Source organism: Ambystoma mexicanum, chromosome 14 (genome assembly GCF_040938575.1).
Source record: "Ambystoma mexicanum isolate Mex_15411 chromosome 14, UKY_AmexF1_1, whole genome shotgun sequence".
Taxonomy (NCBI): domain Eukaryota; kingdom Metazoa; phylum Chordata; class Amphibia; order Caudata; family Ambystomatidae; genus Ambystoma; species Ambystoma mexicanum.
Genome location: NC_090940.1, coordinates 519530938 through 519555170, shown reverse-complemented (window position 1 = coordinate 519555170; position 24233 = coordinate 519530938). Strand labels below are relative to the sequence as shown.

General features: G+C 45.8%; 1 protein-coding gene across 1 annotated transcript in view; it reads left to right on the top strand.

Moving 5' to 3' along the window:
* The window catches only part of DYNC1H1 (dynein cytoplasmic 1 heavy chain 1), a 2031190-nt gene that overhangs the window by 217534 nt on the left and 1789423 nt on the right, over positions 1–24233 (top strand). The window contains exons 19-23 of the mRNA XM_069637760.1: positions 1571–1681; positions 1768–1977; positions 8779–8925; positions 9165–9331; positions 9479–9652. Coding sequence (XP_069493861.1) covers positions 1571–1681; positions 1768–1977; positions 8779–8925; positions 9165–9331; positions 9479–9652 — 809 coding nt within the window. The remainder of the gene's footprint in view (positions 1–1570; positions 1682–1767; positions 1978–8778; positions 8926–9164; positions 9332–9478; positions 9653–24233) is intronic.

The window sequence follows — 24233 nt, the reverse complement described above, 5'->3', positions numbered from 1 at the left end:
TGCCCTCGAAGATTGTTAACACTGAAGACCATCCTTTTGGTTACTCTTACATCAGCCATAGGGTGAGTGAACTTCAAGCCTTGTCTTGCAAGCCTCCTTACAACATTTCTTATAAGGTTAAACCTACATTTTTAGAAAAATTGTCTGATTTTCATTTAACTCAAAAAATTATACTACCGTCATTTTATCCTCCACCTCATCCTGGAAAGTAAGAGGAGAGATTACTCCGGCTTGACCCAAGGTGTGCACGTAGCCTCTACATATCCAGTATGTGTAAGTTAAGCTAGGATGATCAACTTTTTGTTGGTTACACAGGACACAAATTGGGTATGGCGGTCACAAAACAAACCTTATATAGGTGGATCATTTAAGGAATTTCTGAATGCTACAGATTGGCTGGAAAACATCCTCCTGAGGGCCTTGTAGCTCGTTCGACCAGTGGCATGGCTACTTGCTCTGCCTTAGAGAGGAGTCAAAATTCAAGATATTTGTTCGGCGGCCTCATGGTCCTCCTTCTACACAGTCACAAAGCATTATAGTATGGACTCCACCTCGGGCCGGGAAGGTGGATTTGGGAAGGCGTCTGGAGTGTTGCTAGATCTGGAAAAGATCTGGGACTATGCTAATTTTGGGAAAGTTGGGACTGGGGGTTACCTAGCCTTTTTGGATGTAACGCCTGAGCTTCTATCCATGGCTGCAACCAAAAGATCTGGGGTTGTAGCCTCCTTAGCCGCCCCCTAGCAACGCCTCTGGAAGACAGTATTGCATTCTGCACACACAAACCAATAAGGAACTCCTAAATTTTGACTCCCTCCTCCAAAATTGCAAATACTGCTTTGGGAGTCTATCAAAAGATGAGGAGTACGTGGGCACACAAAATCCAGTCGAAGAACAAGTTTCTTACCTGTGTTAATGCTCTTTTGATTGCATGTTTCTCCCACGTATTCCTCATCGCCCCACCCAGCATACCCCGTGGTAGAATTTACTTTTTATTGCAGTTTGCATTCTTTCAGGGTGAGTAACTGTCTAGCGTAAGGTACATCCAAAAGAAAATTGTAAATACGCATAAAAACGGAACTGAAGCCAACTGTTGCTGCATGTGCAATATACCAGTGATGAAATCGAGACGCAGGCCCTTCGAGTGACCTAGTCGACGGGCATCGAAGTGCAGCGACCCCTGCTGGAAATGTTTTCCAAAGCAGCTGAAGCTGGATATGGTGATATCAAAAGATGAGGAATACATGGGAGGAACATCCAATCGAAAGAACGTTACCACAGGTAAGTTACTTGTTCTTCGGAGTGGATAATCATTCCTAGCAACCAGTGCAATAGGTCAACCCTTGTGGTACTTTTAAGATATCCCTCTTCCAAACCATGAGAAATAGTTTCCTGCTGCATGTATTAACCACATAAACCAGTTTACTTTTACCACCAGATATGTTTGTATTTGCATATAAGTTATGCTGTTTTTTGTATTCACACCTAAATCCTGAAGAGGAATGATGTAACAGTGAACAAAGCATATTTTTATAGGTTATAACCAGACTGTAATGCATTTGTTTTTCTGCAGTTGAGACAAAATTTGGATGGTCTGTTGAACCAGCTTAAAAATTTCCCTGCTCGTTTGAGACAGTATGCGTCATATGAATTTGTTCAGAGACTTCTTAAAGGTTACATGAAGGTATGTTGAATGTTCCTTTTCGTTTCTCTGGCTAAAGCTATACATGTACGTTTATGTCCTTAACTTCTTTGTTCATTTTTCCAAAGATCAATATGCTTGTGATTGAATTGAAATCGGAGGCTCTTAAAGACCGTCACTGGAAGCAGCTGATGAAGAGACTTCATGTCAATTGGGTTGTGTCTGAGCTAACCCTGGGACAGATCTGGGATGTGGACTTGCAAAGGAATGAAGGAATTGTCAAAGATGTTCTCCTTGTTGCCCAAGGAGAAATGGCCTTGGAGGAATTCTTAAAACAGGTTTGTGCAATTTGGGAGCTTCATTTAGCGATAGGATAGCACTTGAACAGGTGTGGTACCATTACATCATTTTTTGCCTGCATATAATGTTTGAATTTTTACAGGTGAACAGCTAATTAAAGTAGTGATGGTCTCAGCACAGAATAGAAAGAATGCAACATAAAATTAAAAGGGCTGGGAAAAGGGGTGCATTTGCCTCCCTTCTAGGCAAGACTAGTAAAAAGATACTGATGTGAAATTATAACTAACTTGTGTGCAGAGGCAGACTTTTAGATTGTGTATGTTAAAGAAATCACAGGCTTGCAATTAATTTGACCCCATTGTGCACATTTAATTTGATGCATCAGAAATTCCACTTTTTATACAATCTTGGCAGATGATAAACATGTAGCACTTTGTCTCAGTGTCATGAACTTGGTTTTCTGACTGCTTTTGTGGTCAGAGGTACCTTTTTAGCCCCACTCCCCTGCTCAAGTTACATGTTTTGGGGCACTAGTCGGTATCCAAGGTTGACAATGCATGTAGACGGTTTCTCCCCTTAACTTTGTTCTTTACATTCTAACACAAACTGGAGTTTTGCAAAGACGCTTTGTATCCCATATTCTTGTTACCTAGCAACATTTTTGTGTTCATCTATGATATGCACAGTATTGGGTGGTGGCTTTGAACAGTGTTAAACATTTTTTACAGTGCACTGCTGTGCATTCTGTTTACTGCAATAATGGCATTTTGAAAAACCTATTCAAAATGGTTGCTGCTCTTGTTATGTGTGTCCTCCTTGATTTTTGGCTTTCCTTCTGACCTTCAAAACTCCCAACTAAGGAAATAGTCATGAATCATATGGGACAGCTGCATGGGTGGCGCCATTGGCCATTAAGGAAAGCCATTTAAAGAGGTTATCTACGAGGTCTGTGGCACGTTTGTCCGCTTTGGTGCATGAGGCTGGACTTGTTGGGTACTCGCTCTCATCCCATCTATACCCCCAAGAAGACTTGCCAAAACTCTTGCCTGAAGGATTCTGCCCCCGCCCCTCTGCCTCCTCCCAGGAGGAATTTTACACTGTTGGTTCTGAGAGGCCAGCCTAGGTGATGAGCAAAGGCTTTTCACACTTGGCCTTAAGACCCCCTCTGGGTAGCATATCCTGAACAGTAAAGCAGATTTATGCTATCAGGGGTTCAGTACATAGCTACAGTTTACACTTGGTCACAGACAAGTAAAAGTTCCACACAATTATAAAATGTATTCAGACCGTTACTATGGATTTTCAGAAGCAGCCCTGTGATGGACCACCCTAGGTGACTAACCAAGTCGGCAGAGGTCTAAATAAATAAGCAAAAAGAATCCCATGGAACGTTGAGAGGAAAGAAGCAACATGAAATTCGTTCCTAATGGAGCCCCTTGGGTCACTACTAAAATACTGGCTCAGAAGATGAGTTTTAGGCAAGATTGTGTGCAGTACCCTTTGGGAGACTATAGAAACCTTGACCTCCTGGCAATAGGAACCAAACCTTTGGTATAAGTCTGTACTACACAGGTTGGTAGTGTGGCTGAGCAGCCAGGCTTATCTCAAGAGGGTTCAATGTGAGCAGTAGGGTTTTTACAGAGATTCACAATGACAAGTATCCAAATAAACTTGCACTCAAGGTTTCTTGAGTATACAAGTATTTATTAATTTAACAGTCAGTTGAATAAGCCTTCCTCAGAAGGGAGCGAATATATATGTAACACAAAAATATACTTCAAAATACACACTTAGTAAATCAGTAGATACCCATTTGGGATGGCACACACATTTCCTACACCCCCAGGTGACTTAAATAACTAGGACACTGTGGAGATTAATATATCACTGGTACATCTAGAGCAATACTGAGTTTAGTGTCAAAGAAAAGGTTTCAGGGAATAAAGCAAAGGTAAGACAAGTATTCGTAAACGGGTAAGTACTTTTGAACCTCCATTGCAAAGTAAATCAACCTTTTCCCAGCCCCACAAGTTAACTAATGTGTGGCTTTTGTTGAGGGATAGTTAAAGCACAGAGCCAGAGGATAGTCTTTCAGAGAGCCAGGACAGCCAATGTTAATTGAGCACAAAGTCTAGGATGACTGAAGTACTTGTTGCATGTAAGTAAAAGTCTTGCACAAAGTTTTAGAAGTCTTTGAAGAACATGAAATCACTGTAGGTCCACAAGCTAGGAGGCTTGTGAGGAGCAAAGCTGCAAGCAACTCTGCAGAAGCAACTAAGTCAAGTCTCCGCTGAGAATTTAGTTAGGCTACACAACAAGAGGCAAGTTCCATTAGTTTACAGTACCTTTGGTTAGAAGAAATGGTTCCAGCTGGCTTCAGTTCCTGTGTAGGTCTGCAGACCTTTGTTCCTGGGCCTCTGTTGTGGGGACAAGAGGGAGGACGTCTGGGGACTCCTGCACTACGAATGGAAGGTCGGCGGCAGCAATGGGCAAACTTCAGATCAGCGGCACTTCATGGTTTCAGCTTCTCGAGACCCTTGCCAATAGCACCACTGTAGGTTCTCGGATACCACTCTGGACTTTCCCTGCATCTGGGGTCCACCACTCTTTTGAGGTGGCTCAGGCTTGGTCAGTCCTACTTCAAGGGAGTCCGGAGGATCTTCCTAAAGCTCGGGTCCGAACTTAAAGACACTCACTCGATTCTGGTGTTCCTCTCCCTGGCACTTCGTTCCTGCCGCAGCATGGAAGTATAGCCAGGTCTGAGAGGATGTCCAGATGAGCTTGTCTTGGGGTCGATTGGTCCCACCAAACCAAGGTGAAAAGTCGTCCTTTGCAGGTCTTCACTAGTCGAGGCGAATTCGGAGCTTCAGCACAGCAGCAGGGCTTCACCGGGCAAACTAACGGTCCAGGAGTTGCAGCAGGCGTCTCTTCCAAGTTCTTCGGATTCCTTTGTCTAGTGATCGAGCAAAAGACCTTGCCTTTTATGCAGGCTTCTCCCATTCATTTGCAGCCTAGCTGTCAATCACACAGCAGCGTGACTGTCCTCGACTTAGACCTGGCAGGCGGAATGGCACCCGCCGCATAGTTTCACGGAAGCACCGGCACTGTTAATGGTGCCGGTGCTTCCGTGGTCCCCATTCCCATTGAGTCCTATGGGACTGAAATGGAATGGGGACTTAAAATTACCGACGCCTGACTTCCTGGAACACCAGGGTTGTAAAACCCCGGTGTTGCCGGGAAGTGAGGCGCTGGTAAATATTGCAAGTCCAGCGGCAACCCGCCGATTAGCACCGGCAGGGTTACCACTAGACTTGTAATGAGGCCCTCTGTTTAGACTTAGGGTACTTACCTCATTATCTTTTATCTTTGCTTTTCTCAGTTGGGAATTGCAGTGGCTTATTTTTAGAGTTGATAACCACTCTTTTCACAGGCTTAACAGCTTCTGACCCTAAAGTGATTTTCTAACAAACTTTGATCAAGACTTTGATTCTAAGAAGTGCCTCCGCTCCATAGACTGTTTCAAGCTGACTTTGACTGTCCTGGTTCCCTGAAGACTCTGTGTTGGGCAACGTTTGAATGCAGTACCCTCTGGGAACACTACAAACAACTATGACTAAAAGTATAGGCAACCCAACCTTTGGTGCAAGCTTGTACTACACAGTTATGGTAGCGTTTTGAGCAGCCAGGCTTATCTCAAGAGGGGAAATGTGAGCTGTAGTGGAGTTACACAAAGATTCAAAGTTACAGGTATTCAAATAAACTTAGACTCAATGTTTCTTGCATAAACAATTAATAATTTATTTATAAGTCAGTTATAAAGCCTTCAGAAGGGAGCAATAGAATAGTAACACACAAATATACTTCAATACTGTACACTGAGTTTCTGGATCAGACAAGGCCCTTTTGGGATGGCCCACAGACACAACCTACACCCACAGGTGACTTCAGTAACTAGGGTGCTGGGGACATTCATACTTTACTGTTGGCATTCAGAATACTCTCAATAGTTTGTAAAAGGCAAAGGTTATTAGAACACAATAAGTTACAAATATTCATAAGCAGGGCACATGCTTTCAGATGGCACTTAGAAGAGGCATTCAATTCAATTTGCTAAGCCAAAGTCAATAGGCAAAAGTCTTTGTATAGGATGCAGCACTTCAGGTAAGTAAATGGAAATGTCTTTGCACATGTTCTTAGTAGTCTTTGATAAAAAGAAGAACCAAATGTAGGGCCACAAACCGATTAGGCTTGTGAGTTGCAGAAGTTACAAGCACTTCCACAGTAAGAGGTAAGTGCTTAGGCTAGTTTTACAGTACCTTCGTAAAGAAGAAAAAGATGCAGCTTAAGACTTCTGTTCCTGTACAGCTCTGCAGCTTACTGTTCCTGGCCCTCAGTCGTGGGTACAAGTGGGAGGATGTCTCGGGACTCCTGCACTGTATTAGCACCATCAAAGCTGGCAACTCGCAAACTTTACTTTCAATGGCTGTTTCGTGTTTCAGCTCCTTGCGGTACAGCAAATAGCAATAAGCGCGGCTCCTGGCTGTCAAGGTGGACTTTCCTCACATCCGAGGTCCTGTACTCAACTGAGGGGGGTCAGGCTTGATCAGTCCTGCTTAATGGGATTCTGTAGGATCTCTTCCAAAAGCTTTAGACCAGCTTACAAGCAAGGCACACAATCTGGTGTCCCTCTCCCTGGCTCTACGATTTCCTGCAGCAACTCTGAGGAAATTCAACCAGCTCCGAGATGGGTATCCAGGTGTTTTACTTAAGAGTTGATTAGTCCCACCAACTCAAAGGGAGAAGTCGTCCTTGCAGGGCTTCTCTGTCGATACAAACTTGGTGATTCGGACCTGCAGCAGGGCTTCAGCGGGCAAAGCAACGGTCCAGGAGTTGCAGTAGCCGTCCTCTTCAAGCTGTTCTTTGGTTCCTTCCTCCACTGTTCGACTCTTCCTTTCAAGCCAAAAGACTCGCCTTTTATTCAGTTCTCTCCCATTCATTCCAGCCTAGCTGTCACTCACCCAGCTGGGTGGCAGTCCTTGCCGGACAGTCAGCCAGCCAATCACCACAGAGTGCATTTGGGTCTCCTAGGAGACTAGGCACAGGGAGTTACGGGCACCTCCCTCACTTCCTGCCTACTCCAGACACTCTGGAGCCAGAGGCGGTTTTCACTCCTGAAGCCCCCCAAAGGCGTATGAACAAAGAGACAAAATCTCGTTTGGTGCGCAGAGAAAACTTGAGGGACCTTTACACAAAGAAATGGCGAAAAAAGCCTGGGGACCATTTTAACAAAGTAGGCTCAGCACCATTTTGAAAACCATGGCTCCTGCGATTTAACGTTACTGGATGTTGGGGAGAACTTTCAAAAATGTGCTAATTTCCTTCAGCTAAGGGACCCCAGCAACTTTGCTGGATTTTGAGGACCTGCTTTTTTTACCTGGAAAGAGTGTCAGCCTTTTTCCCCACTCTTTCATGTATTTTGATGTTTGTTTTACTCTTGTGTTTTTTGATTATGGACTTTTAAGATAACTCCATAGGCATCTTTTCATGTGTTATACACAGCACCCTCGGTGCAGTGACACAGGGATGTCTTTTTAGACTTCCCAAAGGTTGAAATACCTTCTCTGGGAAAAACTATTTTTGTGTGTGGTGGTACCAGAGGGTACTGCATGCACTTCGGCCTAAGACCGTCGGGATAAATCATGGTAGTTCATTGCAAAACCACTGCTGCCAGCCATTCGGAGACGACAGGGTAACGTATAAATGCTACATGAGTAACTAGACACGGGATACTAAGTAACCCCTCCAGCACTCTATTGTAAGATGGTGTGCTTGGTCTAGAATTTAACGGGACTAAGCGAAGTCAATTTAACTCCACTGCTCTGGGAAACAGAAGTTGATCCCAGAGAAGGTATTTAAACCTTGGGAAATCTGGAAGACTTCCCTGTGGCACTGCACTGAAGTTGTGGTGTGACAGAATTGAAAAAGATGATGCCTATGGAGTTTGTTAGACTCCATAACTGAAAGAAACGAACACAGAAAACACATTGCATTGAAAAGTTCAAAGTCCCAAAGTTTAGCGAAAGAGCTGGAGAGCACTAAGGTGGGAGAAATTGGCACATTTTTTGAGAATTCTCCCTAAAAGTCGTTCCCACCTAGAATGGCAAGGGAAGACCTCAAACTACAAGCAAGCAAGAAATGTAGAAAAAAGGAGCCCTTCAGTTGAGAAAAATTGTGCTTCTTCTGTGCATTACCAAGGCTGAATTAACATCCTGCAAGCTAAAATGACAAAAAGTCAGTCATAAAGGTAAAATCACTGCCACCAGCCATTCAAACAAACTTGCAATTGTTTAAAAAAAAAAACACAGGTAAGAACGGGGACTAATTGTTTTCCCTAGCACTCCACATAAGGTAGGGTGTGCTGGCTCACTATATAACATGTAAACATCCATCTTTACCACTTGGGAACTGTAGTTCACCCAAGAACATTAAGGAGATATTAACAGGGCTGCCCAGAGGGGTAACTCAGCCTAAGCCCAAAAGTTATAGGAAACTAGAACTCCAACCATACACTATGGAGAGACATGAAATGGCCACCCATAAAGAGTAAAAGATCCCATAGTTAAAGCAAAAAGTTCTGGGGTTGACCCAGGTCAGGAAGATTTATCATAGATATGAAATTCTTACCTGACGCTGGTATGCCTGCAGAAATGAAGATTAACTTTCAGATGTTCACCCTGAAAGATGGGCTGGTTCGGATAAGTTAACCTTGAACGGTTATGTGAAATTAGGGCTTCCCATTCAACTTTATTCAATTTATTTGATTTTTTTTCTTATTTCAGATTAGAGAAGTGTGGAATACCTACGAGTTGGATTTGGTTAACTATCAGAACAAATGCCGTTTGATCCGTGGGTGGGATGATCTCTTCAACAAGGTGAAAGAGCACATAAACAGTGTTTCAGCCATGAAGCTCTCGCCGTACTACAAGGTATGACTTTGCAGAACATATTTTCTTTAGTTCTCTATTTTCTCAACTATAGTGCCATGTTTTACTTACTGCTGAATGTGTCTTGTTTCATTTTGGGCTTTGCTAGCTGGAAGTATGGCCACAAAACTCCTTGAATTGGCAGCAATTTATTTGCATGGTTTTTGCATGTTTTAAGGTTCATGAACAGCTATGTTAACTCATACCGAGATGATTGCATTTTCTGTCTTTTATTCTTTTAGGTGTTCGAAGAAGATGCCCTCAGCTGGGAAGACAAACTCAATCGCATTATGGCCTTGTTTGATGTTTGGATCGATGTCCAGAGGCGCTGGGTTTATCTGGAGGGAATTTTTACTGGCAGTGCGGATATCAAACATTTGCTACCAGTTGAAACACAGAGGTTCCAAAGGTACATTTGTATTTCAGGTATCCTTTGTGTTGCAAGAAATAGAAATCCTATATTATGCAGCAACCTCTATATAGTTGTGTTATTTATATGGCATTTATTTGTGACTGAACAAATCTAAATTCATGTGACTCATATTTTATATTACAGCATTAGCACAGAGTTTTTGGCACTGATGAAAAAAGTGTCAAAATCTCCCCTTGTGATGGATGTCTTGAACATACAAGGTGTGCAGAGGTCTCTGGAGAGGTTGGCAGATTTACTTGGCAAGATCCAGAAAGCATTGGGAGAATACCTGGAAAGGGAGAGGTCCTCGTTCCCCCGGTAAGACTTTAAATCCTTGGGATGCAAAATGTTTGAATTCAAGTGTTCCAATCCAGTTCATTGCTATCCCATTTTTCTTTAATTTACATGATTGCTAATGTATTTGCATTCTAACAATGTATCTTTGAACATGTCTGTGTTGTGCAGGAGCCACTCCCTTTTTCAACTTGTGGTGGATTCTTTAATGCAGTGTTCATGGCCTAAAACCGGATTCATTTGGTGAAATAAAATGTCTTAGTACTTTTTTATATAACCTGTCCTACCTCTTGGCCACCTATATAAATATTCCTCGGCATGTATGTCATCTCACTTCATTTGTTCCCACTCACACCAGTGAGGACTAGGCGAACATGCTACTTCCATTGGTGCTAAGAGTAATTTTGCTTGAGAAAGTAGTCCTTGTTTGTGTTAAGTAGATTTGTCAAGTGTCTTTTGCTGGGGGTTTGGAAGGGGCGGAAAACAAACTGTCACGTTAGGCTTTGTGGCGAACCAGAATCAGTTAGACTCAAGGTTAACATTTCAATGGTCTTTATTTTAAGTCGAAATGAAAAATGCCTATCTGTCCTTATTTCTACGAGGGATTTCCCTGCATACAAACTAAACAAAGGGTTCTTGTCAATTGTCAAAATGAAAAAGTAATCCTCCGTCCACATCCTATTCACTATCTGGCCCTACCACTTTGGAAAACAAACCTAAAAATGAGCTAGTGCCGTAGCCTCCCAGTTCTTGCTTCGTCTGGCCAATGTTAGTTGGATCTCTCCCAAGTACTGGTCATATCACAAAAAGTTTGTTCTTAACAGTTCACAAAAGAAAAGCTTTTTAAAATTTTTCAGGATAAATTGCAAATCCCTCTGCATCATCCATAAGGCTGTCTGGGGCCTGGGACCACGCTATGTGCAACTTTCTCTTAGTAAATACCCTCCCTCTAGACATCTACGGTCCTCTGGCACCAACTCTGTGTGTAAAGCGTTTCGTCAAACAGAGGGCTGGAGGCCGATCACTTTCTTCAGCTGGCTCCCTCTTATGGAACACCCTTCCCTTCCTCTTCGTCATGAGCTGGACTTCCTCAAGTTCTGGAAGCTCCTCAAGACTTTCATCTTCACCTCCGCTTTCCCTTTTTCTTTCCTCTTTCCCTTCTTCCCTCCTCTGCTAATCTCATCTGCTGTGATTGGTGACCAGGTCCCTTGTGTCCTTTGGGGTCCTGGCCACCCACACCCAATTGCCCCAGCCTCTGCCTACCTCGCAGCACTTGCTTCGGCACTCTAGGCCTTCAGCCTTGCACTATCTATACAATCCGGCCCCAGGACAGATTGCACTTACCATACTATGCACTTCATCTGCTGCTAACCCACGAGCACAGACATTCCAGTACATGCCCCCACCTCCCCTCTTCTCTCTGCACTTGCATGGTCTGAATACTCACAAGGCATAGTATGTTCGTCTTTATCTTCCACTGTACTCATTGTTTTCTTTCTCATGTTCCCTCCCTGTTGCACCGTGGGCGCTTTGAAACAGAATTGGCTTGCTGTAAAGCGCCTAAAAAAAAATGCACAATAAATAAATCTTTCCACAAACCAAATGTCTAAAATTCTTGAAAGGAATGGCTTATACCCTTGGTCCGTTACCACCCCCTAATAGTGTTCCTTGCATAGATTGAACCTGCTGGTTCCCTTCTTGTAACACTGTATCTTACCTCGTAAGGGCTCTCCCACCCCTCTGTTCCTTTGGATTACTTATTTACCTCTCTTTCATCTCCTCCCTCCACCATGGGCAACCCTGGTACCTGCTCTGCCTTCGGGTGTGCCCCAGCAGTGTCACGTTGTTAGGCAAGATTGTATGCAGTAACCCTCAGGGAGACTACACCAGTCTTGTCCTCTTGGTATTAGGTAACCGACCTATTGTATAGGTCTGTACTACACAAGTTGGTAGAGTGACTGAGCAGCCAGACCTATCGCAAGAGGGGTAAATGTGAGCTGTAGCATCGAAATCCACACATACAAGTATCCAAATAACACTTATACTCAAGGTTTTCTAGTCAAATCGTTATTTAACAGTCAGTTTTATATATGCATTCTTTAAAAAGTGCAATGTGCAACAATAAAAAATGTACTTCATAACATGTTCTTAGAATCAAGATAAGAAATTAGATGTTCTTTAGAGATGCTTCGTACACACTTCCTACACCTTAAGGTGACTTTAATTACTAGGACAGTATTGGCATTTATGTATCACCTTTGCACTTGGTAAAATTCTGAGGTTGTGAAAAGGGGAGGTTAATGGAAGAAAATGGTTAACAGGTTCTCGGAGCATGTGAGCACTTTTTAAAATCCCCCAATAAGCTCTAGATAAAAACTTTACCCAGCAATAACAGTTTCAGACAAGTAACCACCTATGAGGGACAGTTAGAATCAAAGTCAAAGGGACAGAAGAGACTGCAGGGAGCCAGGACAGCCAAAGTCAATTTGAACACTGTCTATGGAGCTGAGGCTCTTCTTAGGTAGTACAAAAGTCTTGCACAAAGTTAGAGTTTGTAGAAAATCACTGTTGGTCCACAAGCTGTTAGGCTTGTGAAAGGTAGAGCTGAGATCAATCTGTAAAAAGCAGCTACTGCAAGCTACAGAGAAAGAGGTACCCTTAGTCAGCACAGTACCTTAGGTTAGAAGAAGAGGATCCAGCTGGCTTCTTTCCTGGTTGCAGACTTGCAGATCCTGTGTTCCCGGGCCTCAGTCGTGGGGACAAGAGAGGAGATGTCTGAAGGACTCCTGCACTGCAGTTCGAAGATCTGGAGCAGCTACGGGCTCTTTTCAGTTCATCAGCACTTTGCGGTTTCAGCTACCGGCAAATAGCACCAACGCGGATCTTTGGCACTAGGTGGACTTTCTTCGCTCCTTTTGTGATTCCTGTGAATCTTTGGGGTGCTCTTGTGATTGGGAGTCCTCACAGAATCACTCTAGGTTTTTTCTCTGGAGTCCCTAGACCCTAGCTAACTCTAAATTAAACGGCTTGCTTGTTTTGAAGAGACTTCCAAAGGAATTACTTTTCCTGCAACTGAACCCTATCTCACCCTGCCTACAGCTGGCACCTAGACCACTAAGGTCCCTCTGCTGCCTCTGAGAGAACTCCTGCAATAGACTAGGGAAGGAATGGATAAGGAAAGGATTCTGCCTTGAAAAGTTTGAACAAGTGTTACAAAGTTACTTAATTGTGAAAGTTAGTTGGTGACTGTCCCTCTGAAATGTGAGCAGTTTAAATATCGTTTGAATGGGTTTTGCCATTCTCAAAAGCATATATAAGGTTATTTTACTCACCTGTGAATTGTCTGCCCCACTTCCCACAAGTAACACTGTTAGCTTCACCTAACAATTTCTTTCTGAATGTAAGTGTAGAAGTTCACCAACTGGGTCTTGCTTACCCTGACCTGCTGTTTAGCCTGTCTAGAATAAGTCTGTCTTAGGTCTTACCTTATGTAGCTGTGTGCCATTCTTAATAAGAGTATTGTGGATTTTACTGACCTTGGTCTGCCTTATGCCATCCTCAAATAAGTGAGAGTCATTGCTTACGGCAATCTGTGATACACGGATCTGAAAAGCAACAGTAATTGTTTATTACAATATTAGTTCTTGCTCACCTAGTATAACTGAGGGTTATCCTGAATGTAGTTATAGGTTTATACTGTTCTCAAGCATGGGTCTGGCATGGATTCTCATGCTCATGAATATGCACTTAAAAACTGTATTTCAAAGGGATTGTGTCCTCTGACGTATTCCTTATCTTTGATGTTGCCCATCCCAGCTTGCTGGCCTCGGAAATATTTTCAGTAGAGGGCGCTGCGCGTCGACATCCTTCGAGTTGATGTCCCTCGACAGCCTCCGTCTCAGCGCCAACGTCACCATGCGTATAAATAGATTTGCGCAGCGTCCGTTGCTCAGTTCCGTTTTTCCGCGCTTCGTGAGCCTCGGAAACGTGCTGCTCAGTTCTTTCGTCAAGAAGATTCAAACTTATTCTTCGAAGATATCATCTTAATTCGGTGGCTTCTTGATCCCAACCATCAACCCATCGGTCCGGCTTCAAAAAGTGTTGACTGTGGGAAGAAAATGTTGTTGATAAATGTCGTTGCCGGATCATCACAGGATCTGTTTGTGGTGCCTTGTTAAGACGGATTTCTGAACTCTGTCCTGGTGGCGCAGAAGTTCAGAAGGCCAACCTAATTACTTGGAACAGGATAAACTCTGGACAAGCCAGACCAATCAGGGTAGCGATCGCGGCGGTCAAGACTAGGTCTCAAGAGGGGTGAGGGTGACTGAAAGCCCGCAATGAGCACACAAAGCAAGGACACTTACAAACTACTCCAAACAGGTGTTATATTAAAAATATATACACATTTATTCCAAGGCCTTTAAAACAATGACCGTAGCGAGAAATCACAATACAACTCTAGTAAACCAACACATACCATACCAATACAATATATATACAAATACAAACAAGTCTTAAGCGTTAGATGCACGAAATGTGTAGTCCACCTAAAAGGGAAGGAAAACGGGCAGTGCGAAATAATGCTTAGACCCAGTCTGCCTTCAGAGGCACCTAACTAAAAGGAAATCCGAGCCCTACGAAGAGTGGAGCCTTGTGCTCAAAAGTACCTGCACACGCTGGTGCCAACGGGCAAAAAGGGGAGTCTCTTCGAGGGAAATCAGGCAGTTCAGTTTAGTGCACAAATGAAGAACAGAGTTCCGCGACTCAAGCGCAGCCTCCACTGTGGGCAGAAGCAGAGCGCGAGTACGGAAAGGCGTGCTGTTTTGACACAGCGGGGAAAAGCTTATGGGCTCCTGCAGGAGGGCGACCAGTTCCTAGCTATGCTACTCACCGGTCCCCGATGCAAGCAGACCCTGGCTTCTCCGCGTCAGTTTCAGTCGCTGGCAGGTTAAGGAGGGCAGGGGACGTCTCGTCGTCGTGTAGATTCTGCAGCAGCAGGTTTGAGTTGAAGATGTCCCAAACGAAGTGAACCTGCACAGTTTGTTACCACAGCAGGGCAACGGAGCGGCCGTGTGTATCTCAGCCAAATGTACACTACTCACTTCAGACCTGGGAACGCCAAGTGTACGAATTGTGTGAGAGTGACAAGGACTCGAAATACTACACAACCTGGCGGCGGTTACTGAGCAAGACTACTGTGTAGGCTGGTCAGTCTGCTGGATGGCCCAGAGACGCTTCCGAAGGCTTACGAGCAAGAGATGGTGAAGATGCCGAGAATAGCTGTCCCCGCTATTCCAAGGGTCGAAGTACCAGTACAGGCCTTCTGGTTCGATCAAAGGTGAAAAGGGTTTCACAAGGCGACAGCAGTGCAGAGGAGCAGTCCTTCAGCGGTTCACCAGCGATTCCTCGGTTCAGCTTCTTGGTTGCAGGATACTTGGCTCCTATATTCCTTCGTTCGTGAGAACTCAGGAGATCGACATGGTAGTGGTGTTTCCAGCCCCCTCTTATCCACGGTTCCCTTCTCGCCAAAACAGAGGGGACCCAATGGGAGATCCGCTCATCAACACTCACACCATACGTGGACCTATCACGGACCACGGTGGTCCCAGGCATTCACACCACCCTAGACTCTCTGGCACCCAGGATGTGTATTGGGACCAGACATCCCAGCCCACATCCTGGAGGCACACACCAGGCATGTAGAAGCCCGCAAAAGCATCCGTGTTTCGCGGAAAGTACATGCCCAAATAAGGAAGGCCCCGGGTCGGCTCGACCTGGGGAAGGTGAAGGGAGCAAGACGGTCAGCGGACAGGACAAAGGAGCCTCGTGGTCTGGCCATTTTGGGAGCCAGGCCACCATTTTGGGCTAAGCGCGAGAAACACGCTTAAAACGCCAAAAGGAGCTCAAAACACAAACGATCGCTGCCACCATTCCCGTCCGTGAATCACTTCCACCGATCAGTTACAATCCTAAAAGAGTATCTGGGGCCTGTAGAAGGCTAGAGACCCAAGAGAGCAGTACTTTAGCTTACAATGCCCTCTTGTGTCATGTTGCACGAAAGCCGCAACATGATAAAAGAAACTACGGAAAACGGCGTTTCCCGGTACTGACTGTCTTAAGGGCATGTCAGTTTCCCCGTAAGAATGGAGCGAAAAGCCCAGAGGCGTGCGGCAGAAGACTGCACTTCTCTGGCAACACAAAAAGTTTAGGGGTTGCCACATGGAAGGAAAATTACCTACAATTACGAAATCTTTCCTAACATGCCTGGGATCGGAGCATCACTGTTCAGAATGCGAGGACTATGTCCATGACGGCGAAAGCCTTGAAGGAGCGTAAGGGGAAGCTAGAAAGGGGTAAGGCTCTTACTCCCTCGAAAGTTTCTTCGGCAGAGTCGAGACATTTGTCTCCTCGTCATAAGAAACATTCCAATTCAAGATCTCGAAGCGGTTCCCCTCAGTCTTCGAGATCGAGACACTCTAAGAAGAGGCGTCGTAGATCTCCCTCTTCTTCGTCTTCTGTCTCTCCGGAATGGGTCACTGTTACACTTCAGACTTCCCCGCCGGCATCCTTGCAGAATACAACTTCTTTACAGGCTCCTCTATGGTCCAGTTACAAGCTACCATGGCGTCTGTACAAACGTCGAGGCACTCCAGGTCACCTGACACGCCTTGTACGTGGAAGACGTACAGCAAGCCACGCCCCTCTTACGACTATAAAACCACCGTCTTCCAAGGGGCTCGTTGCTGCTAATTAGCGTTACCAGCTACACACGGTTTCATCCGTTTCTTCGTGTATCCCTACACAAATCCTTATCTGAACACCTGGTTTTGACCTTTTGCCTGAAATTTGGATTGCTTCGTCTCCTCCCTTGTTCTTGTTGTGATCGTCTGGTTGTTGGACTCGGAACGCTTCTGGATACGGCTCTTTTCTGTGTCTTGCGGTTCTTCCCTGGTTGCCGCTCTGCACATCAATTTTGGCTGTTTTCATCCGGATCATCTCAACAACTACTCAACTATAATCGTGTACTCAGGTACATATCTATTGTCTTCCATGGACATTGTTTTCTGTTGGATTCTGGGACATTGAGTGACTTTCCTGTGAGATTACTCTTCAGTGCATATGAACGCTTTCCTGATCTGCACCAAATCCGACCCTAGTGCCGTTCGGGGTTACTTACCTATACTAACTTCCCTGTTTGTTATTTTCTCCTGTCGTTGTCCTCAGAATCCTGAACTCCTCTTTCAATCCTGGACTCCTCCTACTCCATTTATGTTTACTCAGGTCAGTTGTTATCAATTCTATAGCTAAAGTGGGAAACTATACTGATTTAGATTTATTCCACTCATTCGTGTTATTCTTTGTAGATTATCCCGGGGAAACACAATTCCACTCCAGTATCCATATAGGTAGTTGTTCAATCATTTACTGTTCTAATCACTTGTTTAAAATTAACACATCAACACTGTCTAATATCTTGGTATTCTTTTGCAGCATTGGTATTGGCGGTGTGTGTTCTCCCCGCTCTTTTATTCAATTGACATCTCCGTCTGTTCTACTGAAACAGCAGAGAGGTACATTGTGGAAGAGAGCCCCTCTTTGAGGAAGCCTGAGTCTTGTACTCAGGGGAGCTGGGATGGAAGGCTGAATTCGGAATTCTATGCTACCAACATCTCCAAGGTCGTGTTCTCCTCATCTTTGACCTATTCGGAGTGGTGAGTAAAAGTCACCTGCCTCACGAAACACAGCTCTCCAGCTAAGTGGGAGGAGTGGGAAGAAAATGCTTAGCGTCTTCGAGAAAGCGGCCTCGACCCCCTTGGAGACGTCTAAAGATGATACCCCCCGGGTGAAAGACCCGAAAAAAATCAAACGCCGCGAGTCGTTGCACCCGGCGAGAGAAACTACCCGAGAGCATCATGAACCCTCGAGTAAAGGCAGTAAGAAGGTTTCTTCAACTCATAAATCTGTGACATCGACGCCGTTGTCGAAGGGCCCTTCGACGCATTAATCGGTTGCGTCGACGCTGTCTTCGACACCACTGTCGATTCCGATAAAACACAGACCTACAACCGTCACTACATCTCAGACAGAGGTGTCAAGGACCTCGACCATGACGTCGAGAATGCCATCGACTACTTCCACGACACCAAGTAGGATTCCGATCCTCTCGAGTACATCGAGGTCTCTTCAAAAAACTTTTTCTACGCCCTTTTCGAGTTTGTCGAAGCCTGCGACTTCCACATCGACAACCTCCACGTTTTGCCAACCAGTGACAACAAATTTGGCTCCTTCTGCTCTAGAAATGGGTTTTAAACCACATCCTAGGTCTGACTATTTTAGAGTCATGTCCTCAATATAGGAGGAAGGTGAGGAATCCGACCATGAGACCCTTTGGTTTACAAAGGACCACTACACCCATACAAGAGGAATTTATCTCTGAAGAGAACAGGTTAAAGGACCTTCACGACTCATTACATGAGGGAAGTGGTTTAGATACTTCTCCAGAAGTAGAGTTTGCTAAACCAGACCTTGGGGAACATGCCGAGACCCCTTCTAGGGTTCTGATGGCCAGAATAATCGAATTCATGGGATGATCTACACCCACACCCTCTTTTCAGCAGGATGACCTTACTGATATTTTAGATAAAGGTCCACAGGAGGATCCTGTTGTCCCCTTTCATTCTGTTCTGCAAAGAAAAATGTCTGCAAATGGGGAAACTCCTGAAGTTATCCCTTCAGTTAACAAGAGACTGTCTGCTAAATACAGGGTATCTGCTACAGATCCTGAATATTTGAGCAAACACCAAAGAGTTTGGTTGTACAAGCAGCAACTTCATCAAACCGTAGATCTGCATACCCTACTATTCCACAGGACAGGGATGATAAAAGATTTGATGCTATGTCAGAAAAAGTATTTTCAGCATGTAGCATGGCGCTTAAATCTATTATCGCCACTTGCACGCTTGCAAGATTCAGCCATACACTTTGGGAGTGTGCTTCATCAGCGGCTGACTGTCTCCCAGAAGGATAAGAAAGGGAAGCATTTTTATACATCATCAAGGATGGAAAAGATGCAATGTGCGAGTCCCTTCAAACAGGCATTGATTCTGCTGACGGTATCAGCAGGGCCATGGCGGCAAGTACCACAATCCGCAGATTTGCGTGTTTGTGGAAGTCTGGTTTTGCTCCAGATGTACAGGCTAGACTTTTGAATATGCCCTTTGACGGCACTTCTTTGTTTAGTAAGACGGCTGATGACGGCCGGCAGCGATTACAAACATCCAAGGCAGCAGCGAAATCTCTTGGGGCTGCAATAGATTCCTAATCGCCACCCAGGAACCTCCTGGAGGGGTAGGTCCTTTCGCTTTTACTCCGCATTCGGAAAAGGCAGAGGACAGCCAGCTCAAAGGGGCCAGAAACGATTCACCCGTGGTGGACAGGGAAAAGGTACAAAAGCCGCAGCAGCAGGTGCCACTTTACCCTCGGCATCTGCGTCAGCCGCTTCAAAACCCCTCACCTCACAAGACACCAGTAGGGTGGCAGGTTAACTCAACATCTGGCAGAATGGCAGGCTATTACGTCAGATGCTTGGACATTGGATACAGTTGCCCAAGGTTACTGCCTGCCCTTCCTACACACCCCTCAGTCATCCACCGGGGAACAAATCTTTGAGGTTTCCAGATCTGCTCCTTAAGCAGGAGATTATAGACCTGCTAGAGAAGGGTGCCATAGAGCCGGTACCCGTAGCGGAGAGGAACAAGGGTTGGTATTCCCCCTAGTACCAAAGGACAGAGGACTGAGACCCATCTTGGACTTGCGAGAATTGAACAAATTCTTCAGGAAAGACAAGTTCAAGATGGTAACTTTTTCTCAGATCCTCCAGGCCCTTCAGCTTTAGGACTGGTTGGTATCTCTAGACCTTCAGGATGCTTATTTCCATGTGCCAATCCATCTCAAACACAGGAAATACCTGAGGTTTGCAATTGGAAACTCTCACTATCAATTTCGAGTTCTGCCATTTGGGCTGACCTCCGCCCTGAGGGTCTTCACCAAGCTAATGTCGGTAGTGGCGGCAAGTCTAAGGAGGGAAGGGATCCATGTCTACCCCTACCTGGACGACTGGTTGATCAGAGCAGTATCTTCGGAACAAGCTCAGATTCAGCTAGATTATGTCTGCCAATTCCTTCACAAGCTGGGCTTCTCCCTCAACTTAAAGAAGTCACAGATGATACCATCACAGAGACTCCAGTTCATTGGAGCGGTCCTGGACACTTCCCTGGGGAAAGCCTCGCCGCCAGAGGTGAGGGCTCAACATATTCTGCAGATGGTCAACAAGTTTCAAAATGCCCAACGTCTTCTAGCCTTCGACTTTTGGAGGTTGCTAGGCCTCATGGCATCCTGCATCTTCCTAGTGCCAGAGGCTCGCCTGAGAATGAGATCCCTCCAGTGGGCACTAAGAACCCAATGGTCGCAATTCTCAGGAAGAATGTCACATCTCCTTCAAGTCCCGGACAGAGTGGCTCGAGACCTTCAGTGGTGGGCCTGTCGGGAGAACATTTTGAAAGGAGAACAGTTTTGGCAACCATGGCCGGAGATAACTGCAGTCCCGTGTGCCTCACTCACGGGGTGGGGAGCCCATGCCAACGACTTGACCATCAGCGGTCGTTGGTCTTCATCGGAGTCCAGACTACATATCAACCTGTTGGAGCTGAGAGCAATCAGACTAGCTGTGAAAGCTTTTCTGCCATCACTACAGGGGAAAAAATGTCCTGATAATGATGGACAACACAGTGGCCATGCACTACCTCAACAAAAGAGGAGGCGTAGGGTCACTGCCACTGTGCAGAGAGGCAATGCAGCTCTGGTTTTGGGCAATTCAAGAAGGAATCTCTCTATCGGCAGTTCACCTAGCCGGAGAGAAGAACTTGACGCAAACACTCTGAGCAGGCAGAGCACAGTCCCCTACAAGTGGGAGCTAGCCCAAGAAGTCCTTCAAGAGATCTTTGCCCTTTGGGGAACCCCTCAAGTGGATCTGTTCGCCACCAGCATCAACCGAAAGTGCGATCACTTCTGTTCAAAGGAATTTCCCCCGAGAGGAGCTCTAGGGGACGCTTTCGTAGTAGACTGGGAGTTTCCACTTCTGTACGAGTTTACTCCAGTCCTTGTCATTCCTCAAATGATGATGATGATGATGAGGAGGTTGAGAAGATTCCGGAAAACTATGATCCTAATTGCCCAGTTCTGGGCCAGGAGAACGTGGTATGTTCTGGACATGTCCATCTGCCCTCCAATTTGTCTTACGCAAAGGGGGGGGGGGGGGAAATCTTCTCTCGCAGAAGGGAGGTCAGGTTCCCCATCCAGACATCGGAACCCTCAACCTTCATGCTTGGTTTCTGAAAGGTTGAGATACAAGGATTGGGACCTCCCGGATGAGGTCATGGAGGTCTTGCTTTCAGCTAGAAGGCCAGCAACAAAGACTTTATACCGCTGCCGTTGGAACAAATTCTGTAGCTGGTGTAGAGAAAAGAATATCAAACCCTTTTCATGCAGTACTCCAATGGTGTTATCTTTCTTACTCTACTTAGCAAATTCAGGTCTTACAAGTTGGTACAATCAAGGGCTACCTCGCAGCGCTATCAATATTTAAGCGCACTACAGAGGAGCCTTCATATTTCAAATTACCCCTGGTAGTCCAATTTTTGAAAGGGTTAACTAATGTTTATCCCCCAAAGCCTTTCCAAGTTCCATTGTGGGACCTAAATCTAGTCCTAAATTTTTCTGATGGATACTCCTTTTGAACCACTCCATTCTTGTTCATTAAGATTTCTCACTCTTAAAACAGTCTTTCTAGTGGCTCTAACATCTGCCAGAAGAGTGAGCGAATTACAAGCTCGATCTTGCAAACCTCTGCATATAATCTTTCATAAAGACAAGGTTGTCTTACAAGTGTAGCCTAATTTTCTCCTAAAGGTGGTCTCTGAATTCCACATTACTCAGAAGATAACCTTACCTTCATTCTATCCTCCTCCCCACCCAGGGAATGAGGAAGAGAGGTTACATAGGCTGGATCCAAGGCATGCCTTGAGTTTTTATATCAGCAGACTTGCTAGAATAAGACATCAGACCAACTGTTTGTAGGTTATACAGGACACAAATTAGGAATGCCAATCACAAAACGGACCATTTCAAGATGGATTATTTTAACCATTCTAGAATGTTACAAATTGGCAGGGAAAGAGCCCTCTCAACATTTTAGGGCTCATTCAACCAGGGGTATTGCAGCCTCTTCGGCTCTCCAGAGAGGGTTCCGATTCGGGACATATGTGCGGCAGCCACATGGTCGTCCGCACATACTTTTACAAAATTTTACAGCTTGGATTCCTGCTCTAGCCAGTAGACAAGATTTGGCAAAGCTGTGTTACATTCTCTACATTCTTAAAGGGAATATTAAATTTTACTCCCATCTTCTCGTTCACACCACTGCTATGGGAGTCTATCAAAGATAAGGAATACGTCAGAGGACACAATCCATTTGAAGAACAAGTTACTTCTTACCTTGTAACGTTCTTTCGATGGGATGTTCCTCCGACGTATTCCTTATCGCCCCTCCCATCCATCCTCTCAGTAAAACTTCCCTTGTAGTTGCAGCTTACGCTCCTTCAAGGTCAATAACCAATTCATGCACAGCTAATTTCAAGCTTCAAAACGGAACTGAGCAATGGACGCTGCACGAATCTATTTATACGCACTGTGACGTCAGCGCCGAGACAGAGACTGTCGAGGGACATCAACTTGAAGGACAACGACGCGCAGCGCCCTCTACTGAAAAAAATTCCGAGGCCAGCAAGCTGGGATGGGTAACATCAAAGATAAGGAATACGTCGGAGGGACATCCCATCAAAAGAATGTTACAAGGTAAGAAGTAACTTGTTCTCCTCTAAACCAATCACTGAGCCTTGGGTCATACTGACCCCAGCCAGTGACTGCCCTCTCCCTAAGGCCCTCCGCTGGCATCCCGCCTAAGATCTTTACCACACGTTCAAGTGTTGGGAGTCCTCGTGTTTTGCTCTGTGAGCTGATTTACTTTTTCCACGCTTTTTTGGTAAAAAGTTAGCTTTTTGTCAAACAGAGCCTGTGTGCTCTTTCTCTACATTGGCTGACAAGCGGGGATCCGTTTGTCTGTGAATTTCAATGCCCCTCAAGGGCAAGAATCGCCCAAGTTTCGAAGATTCCAGAAGGCCATCGGGTCTACTCCGCACTCCAGACCATGTCGGAGAATGAGGTAAGCTCCCTTTTTTTTACTTCGGAATGTGTTTGTAGAGGATAAACCTCCAGTATCTACTGTCTCCATCCGGATCACAAGGAAGCGGATTGCGAAATCTGCCTCGGGTTCTCCAAACGAACTCTGAAGGGTCATCACAGTAGGCTGGTGGCGTGGCTCAGCGCCAAAGCCTCTGCCCTGTGCGGGAAGCAGAGGCATGCCTCACCCAGGACCGGCCGGCCCGAAGAGCGGGCTTCTAAGTCCTTTGAGGGCGCTTCATCCATGGGGGCCGAAGACAAGGCTAAGCACTGCAAGTCCATTTCCGTTGGGGGCGCCGCTCGGGCAGGATGCGCTTACCTTCACCATCCAGCCATCCTTCCACCTCCTCCTCGAAGAGGAAAATCTGCTAACTCTGCGAAGCTGCGGTAAAAGCCAGAGAATACTAAGGCACAGGAAAAGATGACCGACCTGCCCCAGAATGTCCAGGCGGCCCAGGGGAAGTCGTCGACGATCGAGTTGGTGGCGGCCGCCCTCTCGAAGGCCAAGGGGGCTGACCCATTCAAGGAAGCCCCAGCAGTGCTCAGAGTATCACTGCCCCAAGACTGGAGGCATAGTCCAAGCCGGTGGATAGGACACCGGAGAAGAGGATCCCATCCCTGAGCCTGAACCAGATCCCCGGTATGCAAAAAAAGAGGTTGGGGGAGGAGGACTCAACCGTACTCCAGGGCACAGATATTTCTTCTTCGGACATGGAGGACCAGGCGTTTGTTCACACAATCCAGGAGGACGTGGGGGACGACGCTGATGGCAAAAATCCCGATGGAGAAGATTACCACGGCGGACCTGCCGACGATGGCGCAGGGCTTAGTAATCCTACCGCCCGACCCCTCAGAGGCATGTATCGCTGGACATACTTTCGACCTTGCACACCCTGGTGTCGGAGACTCAGAAACTGATGCTGACGACACTGCCGACCATCTTGGCGGTGCCTCTCCTGGACGACGTTTGGGATGAAGGCCTGGTTTGGATGAGAAACCCAGCCACGAGGGATCGACTGGAGAAAAAATACTGGGTGCCTCAGTCCGCACTAAAGTGCCTACGTTCACAGCCTTCCCCGAACTGGTCTCGGCGGCAGCAAGGAAGAAGTAGTCTAACCCCTCTTCATCCTCCTTCCCTCAGGATAGCGAGGGCAACAAGTTAGATGCCATGGGAAGAAAAGTGATCTACTCGGCAGCGTTAACAGTCAAGGCGACCAACGCCCTTGTATTCCTGGCTAGATACGACAGGGAGCTGTGGTATAAGATGGCCCCACTGCTGGAGTTCCTACCCGAAGACAAGCAGGTCGAG